This window comes from Lathamus discolor, chromosome 6 (genome assembly GCF_037157495.1).
Source record: "Lathamus discolor isolate bLatDis1 chromosome 6, bLatDis1.hap1, whole genome shotgun sequence".
NCBI lineage: Eukaryota > Metazoa > Chordata > Aves > Psittaciformes > Psittacidae > Lathamus > Lathamus discolor.
This window is the reverse complement of record NC_088889.1, coordinates 90,319,838-90,328,887: the sequence shown is the minus strand read 5'-3', so window position 1 is coordinate 90,328,887 and position 9,050 is coordinate 90,319,838. Positions and strand designations below refer to the sequence as shown.

Genomic DNA, 9,050 nt, shown 5'->3' with positions numbered 1-9,050 from the left:
AGCACCAAGGAGCGTTAAGATGGATGTGATGGAGCTGCGGGTCCCCATCACTGCCCCTGAAGGAGCCCGCACGCTGCGGGGTGGGGGCTCGCCCCGTGGGAGCCCGCAGGAGTCTTTAAAAGCACTTCTCGGAGCTGGAAGGGAGGTAGATGAGGGGAGGCGATGCAGGTCTCCTGGGAGACCCCTTTCCCCATCTCCGCGGGCACAGGGAGGGCTCCCAGCCCCTCGCAGGAGCAGCCGCTCTCCGGGCACGGGGCACACCCCGCACCCGGGGTATGGGGCTGGAGCAGAACGAGGTAAGGGGTCCCTGAGCTTGGGAAGTGGGCACGGGCATTGGAAGGGGATACAGAGCATCCCTGCTGCCTCCAGCACCGGCGGCTCCTCACCTCCAGCCCAACTTTCCGCAGACACCCCAGGGTGTCCCCCCCCCCGCCCCAGGCTCCGTGTCCCCCCCAGCTCTCATCGCCGGAGGCAGCCCCAGCCGGGAGCCCCGTCCCTCCCCTCGGGGGGCGGCCGCCGTCCCCGCCCGCCGCCGGAGGGAAGCGGCGGAGAGCGGGGCGAGCTCCTGGCTCGGGGCAGCCCGGGCGGGGGGGGGGGGGGGGGTGCTGCAGCCGGAGCCGGGCCAAGAGGAAACCCTGGGGCTGCAGGTAAAGCATCGCCGGGGGAGAGCGGAGCAGCGAGTGGGGCCGGGGGAGACTGAGGGAGGTGATGGGGGGGGGGGGGGGGAACGGGAGGGATGGGGCAAGCTGGGGCTTTGCAAAGGGCATCCCGCTTTTAAGGGGGTCTCCGGGATGAATAAGGCACCGCAGCGGTCGGTTCCGTTTGCTGCTCCCCCGAAGCAAAGCGGCCACCCCCAGTTTGCCCATCTTAAGGGGGTTTTCCTGTTGGAGAGCGGAATGAGCCAGTCCTGGCCGGAGGGATGGCAAGGGGGAACCCGCTGATGCGGTGTTGAAAGCAGGACGATCCTCGGTGGTGCTGGGAAGGCAGGAGGAAGGAGAGCTTGAGCCCCACCGCCACCCGGGAAGCGGCAGAGCCCCGAATGCTGCCCGGATCGGGGTCTGGAGCTGAGTGCCCGGAGCTCCGTTCTGCTAAAACACGGGGGGCAAAGTGCAGGGGGTCGGCTGTGCGCCGGGGTGGTCAGCAAGAAGTGGATGGTCACGGTCAAAGCGCAGTCCTGGGGGTCACCGTGGGGCTGGGCTGGGTGTAGCATCCTGTATCCGTGTGCCCTGCCAGCTCCTAGCACCACAGAACCAGGCATAGGGTGTACACTGTGCCCGAAGGGCTGCACTGAAGAGCCCGGAGGGAGAGAACAGCCCTACTCAGCTGTTTTAAACTTGTAGGCTTGCCTTGGGGTAAACTAGATCCTTCTTATAGCTCTGGGGGGAGGAGACAGGCGGGTTACACCAGGCAGCCGGTACTTAGGGTGCTGGATCCCTTTCGCAGTGCTTGTGTTGGGAATCCCAGCTCCTGAGTGATCCTGTGACCAGGACTCTGTGGCCGGAGTGGATCTGCACTGCTGGTGTGGGGTGCACCCAAGGGGTCTCACACCCCGCGGGGTCCCCCCGAGGCTCCTCATCTTGAGCTGCTTCATCTCTTACAGCAAGAGAAGCTTCGACTGAGCTTAACCTGGGGCTCTCCTGGCTCTCCCTAAGCCAAAGGGACCTGTGGGTGCTTCATCTGTCCCTCAGCCTGGAAGCAGACACAGCCGGTATCGAAACACTCCTCGATTAAACTGTCTTTGAATCCATCGCATCCCTGAAATCAATTGATGCCAATGGATTGCAGAGGAGAGAGGGGAGGAAGAGAAACACGTTGGTGAGATCCCTGGTGATGCGCCAGTGGAGCAGTTGGAGTTTAGCACCTGCCCGGTGCCAGCACGGAGATGTTGGGCTCCACACTTTCCTCTGGCTGTAGCTGCTTAAGGCAACTGGTCTGCGAGCAAAACCAGAAGCAAGTGCTTTACAGGACTGTGTGTGTGACAGGAGCAGCTCGGCCAAAGTGAGTAAACTCTGAGCGTAACAGAGCCTGAAATGCTCTGCGGGGTAAAAAGGTATTTAACAAAAATTGAAGAGAAGCTAAAGTGGTTTGTGGATTGCTTTTTCCAAACTAAAAACTAGGACCAGGTTATCAGGTGGCATCTCTGCAGAGTGCTCTAGGAAACACGGGGCTGGTTGGAGCAGGGTGGTAACAAAGCATTGCCGACTTGAAAATACAGTTCCCAAAGATGAGCTAAAAAGGTGCTAAAATGGCAAGGTATTATTTAACTTTGACTTCAGTTGATCAGTGTTTTAGTACCAATAGAGCCAGTCAAAAGAGAGAAGCAATTTAGTGCAGGAAAGTTGTTCTGTTGTGTCTTCTGTGGAGAAATTCAATCACTCCTATTTTTTTGAGTGAGAAACACCCTGAGAAATAACAAATAGCAGACTTTAACCAGGGGAAAGTTCACATCTGAACTGAGCCCTTTTGCTTTTTTATCCCAGGTGGTGAAATAGGGATGGGAGTGGGGAAACCCAGGAATTTTGTATATGAAATGATGAGATTTCTGTGCTCTCGGGGAACTTCTGGGTTAGTACAAGAACATTATTGTAACTGTATGAAGCTGATCAGGTCTTGGCATGATGCTGCCTTTCCCTCCTCTTCACACCAGCCTTGCCTTAGTGTTTGTGCTATTTCAGAGCTGCTCTGCTAGGTTCCAACTTCCACAGCATCACCTCCCTCCTCTCCCCATCCATCAGCAGTCGCTCTCCCTCACCCTTGGCTCTGCCTGGTCCATCCCTGCAGACCAAAGCACGCAGTCCCATGGGCTGTAGCTGAAGAAGCAGGTGATGAGCACTCATCCCCAAAAGGGCAGGTTTACTAAAGCAACAGGAGAGTTTTCCTTTGCTTCATTACAGCAAATTACTCCACTAACACATTGCAGCCAACTCCATGCGACTGGGGGAAAACCACACAGTTCTGCTGCTGTTAGATACTTCTTGGATACTTACCAGGTGCTTTTCTACCCAGGACATCTGTTTTAAAAGCACATAGGTCTGGATTACCATTTTGTCTATTCGTGCCGGTTATTCTGCACCTGGAATTAATAACCTGCAGTTCTGCTCTTGTAACTCTCTTCACAGCAATTAAGTTTGGTGCTGCATAAGACAGAGTTATAATTCCAGTGGTAAACAGGCAGCGAGATCAAATCTTGGCTCATAAAACTAGGTTTCCTTACGTAATTCCTTCTTGATCCCAGCTATACTCTGATGCAATGCACTTTGCAGGGTTATTTTTGCTTTGCTATTGTCACCACAAGCAGGAAGAATTTCAACCTTGATCTGTCTGGGCAGTTTTAAGGTTTGTCCTTTATGCTGTGAGGATGCTTCAGTCACTGATGTGCTGCTTTGTGCTGTCAGCTGGATACCAGCTTTTGTGCCCAGCAAAAGCATGTTTGTGCTGGATACCTGCTGTAGAGAAGTTCTCACAAAAGCTAAATACCTTCTTCAGAAGAGAATGGTCTGTGCCATAACATCTCTGCTGTTTCTTCTCTCAGTTCTTGGACAGGGATATAGGCAGTCAGATATGTTCACTGCAGTGGATGCCTCTATTTTATAGCTCTGTAAAAAGAGAGCTTGGAATCATACTAGTGATTACTCTGGATCTCTGTTCTTAGCTCCTTAGCTTGTCCTTTTTCCTTTGTGTGTTTGAAGCAGAAAGCACATCATTTATGGAGTACACCAGTGTGACGTCTTGGAGATGAAACACCAAAGGCAAGAAAAGCTAGATGGAAGTCCCCTAGAAGTGTTTATTTTCTTTAATCCATCAATTATGAATACCCAAACAAGTGCCTAAGCTATCAGTCAGCATGCCTTAATTATATTTAGTCATCCTTTGTTGAGGTTTATGGTCATTAACTGCTGTAGTGGTAATGTAAGTGCAGGTAAAATTGTGCTTGTGAGGGGCAAGCTATCAGCTAGACAGAGGGAAAAGCCCTCTCTGCTCATCAAACAGCCAGCAAAGCATGCTTTTGGAGCTGTTTGGGTTTTGTTGTTGGCAGAATGAATCCCCAAATACCAGTGGCTACAAGGCAAAGGCAATGAGGTTTCAGTGGCTGAGTGGATAAAGCACCAAATAGGGGACTCAGCCTCAGATCTGGATGACTCTGAGCACACAGCATCCCCAGCTAATGTATGGGAAACATTCAGATGATGGAAGCTCTTTGCTGGTGCTGCCAACTTGCAGGCCTTAGAAAACGCATTTCTTTCTGAATCCACCCACTATGGAAGGCTGAAAAAATCATTCAATGGAGCAAAATATCTGACAGTAAAGTTTAACGTTTGCACAAAACCAAGAGGAGAGCCCCGAATACTAAGGAAGCTGACTGAAATGTCATTGACTTCTGGGGACAGCACAGCAGCAGGAACAGGCCATGGCAGCTACTACCAAAGGAATCTGGAATTGCTGTCCCCTCCATGGAAGACACACAAAGATCCCTCAAGAAAAACCTTTGGGTGCATCGGGAATGCCAGCAATGGGTGGCTGGAAGAGCCTGAGGCTCTTTGCAAGGGGGCATTTTGTGCTGTAGGTTATCTTTAGGGTGAGAAGAAGGTATCCAAATGAAAGAACTCCTCTTCCTCACTTTCCTGCCCCTTTCTCATCTCCACCTTCAAGCCAGCATTTGTTTGAGCTTTGGCAGCTCCCTCAGCTTTTCCATCCCAGCCACCCTGGATTTCTGATTTCTCTGGTACATCTCCTCCCAACCACGGAGCTACATGTGAGACACCTACTTCCCATCTGCACAGTTCCAAATCAGAACAGCGTATTTATGATTACTACTGGTAGCTGGAGGAACTTCTGCTCTCACCCACCGCAGTGCAGAAAGCACAGTAACCAGTCCGTGGAGGTGTTTGCATTCCTCTTGGAAATAAGAAGTCTTTTGCGCGCTTACATGATGCAGAATCTTGCTTGTGCTTCAAAGGCATGGGTGCGGTGTGGGCTGGGTGGGCTTGAATCCAGACACATGCACTTATATTATTATGGAAATACAACTATCAAGTGATGGGAATAAAGGTTGCTGGGCCCATATGATTCTATGATCCTGCTTGAGCACCTTCACCTTGGTCTTCTGGCCAGACTTGGGAAAGATCTCAGCGCAGATTGGTGTTTTGAATCTCCACTCTTCCATAGCAGATGCTTTCAACTTTTTATAGCAGAAAGCTTCGTAAACACCTACTTGGGCCATGTTGAGACAAAGAATGTAAAATTATTCCTGTGATTCCAGCATGCCACAGAAAGAGAGAGCTGGGAAATTTCAAACCCTTTTCAGATTGTCTAATGAAACATATTCCATCATCAAATCTGTTCAGCTGTGTCCTGAAGCTGCCCGCTGCAGTTTGGATTTCTTGAAGAAGAAAGGTGTTTCTTAGACAAAAAGCACACTTCAGGATAAGAGGAGAGCGATTCAGAAACAGTAACAGAAGAACAGTCTTGAGACATGGAAAAGAAACAGCTTGCTCCTTTCCACTGCAGTCTCCACAGCTGCGTGCATGTGGCCTGACCTGATGGTGAAGTGTTCCCAGACGTGGTGCTTTCAGTTTTGGTGTTCTTTGGTGCTTTTTATTAGGGTTATGGAGGGGTTTGCTTCTTCACCTACACAGCTGCCAATGTCCCCTGGGGGCTCGCAGTCGGTTCTGCCAGGCAGTTAAGTGGCATCTGAAGATATCAAACTGAGACTGTTTCCATGTAAACAGGGAGGCCTGTGAAACATCTCTGTGGAGCTTCAGCTACGAAGAGCTGGGAACTATCTTTGGGTTTGGGTTCTGGGTTTCCTGGCAGGACGCATGCTGTGTTATAGCCTCCCATCTTCACAGTTACACCCAGCCCTGACCCCAGTGCATGCAGCTTGTGAAAGTTAAACAGACACCACCATCTACTGGGATGAGCACTTGAGCTGTCTTGTGCAATTCCTTTTTCAGGCATTGATCTCATCACATGTGCTAACTGCATGATTCAGACACAAATTCAGACTAGAGATAGGCAGTTAAATGATGTCTTCATTTAAGAACTTAGTCTACTTTGAATTCACTCTTTCTCTCTTTCTTCCTTTTTCCTTTTTATTTTTCTTTCTAGGAACAAGATGCCCATGAAGTTTAACCTCTCTTAGCCTTAAAAGAGAAAACTGAGGAGTAAAAATTATGGATCCTTTATACTTTTCCAACACAGTTAGCACAGAAGCTGGTTCCAGCGACGTGAATTCCTCCCTGCTGACCAACGTGACAGAGAACGGGACGCTCTCAGAGCAGCCCTCATTCAAATACATCCACAAAGTCCTGATTCCCATCTGTTACCTCCTTGTATGTGCAGTTGGACTCAGCGGCAACACGTTGGTCATTTATGTGGTTTTGCGTTATGCCAAGATGAAAACCGTCACCAACATATACATCTTGAATTTAGCTGTTGCTGATGTACTCTTCATGCTGGGCCTGCCCTTCCTGGCCACCCAGAATGCCATCTCCTATTGGCCCTTTGGCTCCTTTTTGTGCCGGCTGGTGATGACTGTAGATGGTATTAACCAATTCACTAGTATATTTTGTTTGACTGTGATGAGCATGGACCGCTACCTGGCAGTAGTTCATCCCATCAAATCAACCAAGTGGAGACGGCCCAGGGTAGCCAAGCTCATCAGTGTGACTGTCTGGACCTTCTCATTCTTGGTGGTGCTTCCAGTCATCATCTTTTCGGATGTGCAGGAAGACTTTCACACCTGCAACATGAACTGGCCAGAACCTGTCAACATCTGGTCAGCAGCGTTCATCATTTATACATCGGTCCTTGGTTTCTTTGGTCCTTTGTTGGTGATCTGTCTCTGCTACTTGCTGATCGTGATTAAAGTCAAATCGTCAGGGATCCGAGTTGGGTCTACGAGGCGCAGGAGATCAGAGAGGAAGGTGACCAGGATGGTGGTGATCATTGTGGTGGTCTTTGTGTTTTGCTGGCTCCCGTTTTACATGATGAACATTGTAAATTTGATATTTATACTGCCAGAAGACCCCGTGTTGGTTGGGGTGTACTTCTTCGTGGTGGTCCTGTCCTATGCAAACAGCTGTGCCAACCCCATTCTTTATGGATTCCTTTCTGACAACTTCAAGCAGAGTTTTCAGAAAGTCCTTTGCCTCCGAAAGGGCAATGGTGTAGAGGATGGTGACCCCATTGAACACAGGCAAGAGAACAGCAGTCGCTTGCAGGAATCAATGTTAACCCAGAGAAATATTGAATTCAATGGACATATGCAGACTAGCAAGGTCTAAGGGCATGGCTGGGTACTGAAAAGCACTTCTAAACCTAGAGAACTTGTGGACTTATAGGAAAAATGAATTCGTAGCAAAGCTAAAATCTGGAGACCCACAAGCTCAAATGAATGTACATAGACTTCTCTCCCTTTGCCAGCTAAGAGTGTTATGGGCTATTCTGGGCTGTGTGAAACTCTCGTGGTGTTCTGGCTAAGGCAGATGTGTGTTACCACTTTCTGTACTCTAGAGAACTGATTTACTGGTACACACTTTCAGCTCTGTACTGCTTTAGTGATGCAAAAGAACACTAGACCTGTTTTAACTACCTTGTTAAGCTGAGTTTATGGCTGGTTTGCACCGCTGATCATTTGAGCTGATCATTTGCACCGATCAGCTTAAAGCAGAAAACAGCTCAGATAATTCCTTTGGAAGTCTTCAAGGGGATCTCTTAGAAGAAAAACACTATTTCTTAAGAGGAAGTTTCGTACAAAAAAGGCCACAGCACTGATCTTGAAATTGTGTATGAGCCATGGTTATAAAGTGCTGTGTCAGACACTTACATGGTTTTACTGTCTCTAACCCATATAAGAGACTCATAGCATTCAGGAATCTTTCCAACACAATAAAAAAGAATATAAAAGCAAGACTGGGAAAACACTGTTGAAAGGATTCCATGTATTCATAATGCTGTCACAACCAAACTGCATATAAAATGTAATGTGACCACTTTATTATTATGTAAGTGACGATGATTGTGAAGTCCTGGAAAGCTGTTGTGTATATTTATTGGTTCTGAATGTAAGTATGGACATGAATATAAACTGTATTTTCAGAAATTAAACAAGTTCAATCCCCTTCTGACTATCCTTTTCATGGCTTTGCTGTCAGGCACTGAGCAAAAGAGATGCAGTGCAGTCTTTGATGCTCAAATCACAGTAAAGGCAATACAGTTTAGTATGGTAAGACCAAGTACAGGGACCATGGGGCTCTGTCCTGTTCAGACACCTAAAGGAAAGTCACTGTGCCTCGTGGTGCTTGGGAGCTCAGTAGAGACACAGAGATCTAATGACTAATGTGAGATCATATAGCTGGATGAGGGGAGCAAGGAACAGCATCCAGACCCGATTCCTGCATCTGATCTCAACCAAGCAACTTGCACTGTAAAGGGAGGGCTCTTCATAGACGAAAAAGAAAGCAAATTAGATATTGGTTTTAATCCAGAAAGAAACTATTTATTCTCTTTAGAAATCTGTTACCACTGTCACCCACACTGGTCAAACAGGGCTTCTGCGAGGAAATGGATGTGTGTGTAACAGCCAGCAGGGCAGTGGGTACAAAAGGAGAGGGCATCTCAGCTGTCTTTCCAACCTTTGGTGACCTTCTATAGCATCTCTAAGGGATGTGGCTGAGCCCCCAGCACCAGCAGTAAATACCAGCCTGGTATTTGTACAAGCAAGGCAGCTTCTTTAAATAACTCTGAATAGAGTAGGATACTGACATGGTTTCCCCCTCACCCAGAGTGCAGCTTTGAGGTGACTTAAGTGAGAGACCCTGTGTTGAAATTACTGAAGATTTGGGGGTCAGCAGCCTTCAAAAATGAGATCCAGGCTGCAGTCCTCTCCTCCCCTATAGCATTGCAAAGGCTCCTCAAGTTCAGCAGAGAAGCCTGAAGATGCTGTTTCAAAGCCGAGTTACCATTAACAGCTAGACCACAGCAGCTTGTTTCCATGAGTCCTTTAGGACTGAGGACTTCAGGACTGCCTGGGAGCGGAGACCTTCTCT

At 48.8% G+C, this 9,050-nt stretch overlaps 1 protein-coding gene across 2 annotated transcripts in view; it reads left to right on the top strand.

Annotated features, from left to right (window-relative positions):
* Positions 1 to 627: 627 nt before the first annotated feature.
* SSTR5 (somatostatin receptor 5) overlaps positions 628 to 9,050 on the top strand; it is a 46,823-nt gene continuing 38,400 nt past the window's right edge. Inside the window, exons 1-3 of one of the 2 annotated variants that reach the window (XM_065684770.1) lie at positions 630 to 647; positions 1,601 to 1,998; positions 6,109 to 8,113. In XM_065684770.1, coding sequence (XP_065540842.1) covers positions 6,174 to 7,286 — 1,113 coding nt within the window. In that variant the 5' untranslated portion in view covers positions 630 to 647; positions 1,601 to 1,998; positions 6,109 to 6,173 and the 3' untranslated portion in view covers positions 7,287 to 8,113. Of the gene's footprint in view, positions 648 to 1,600; positions 1,999 to 6,108 lie in introns of those variants that run through there. The other variant, XM_065684771.1, reaches the window with a different exon arrangement.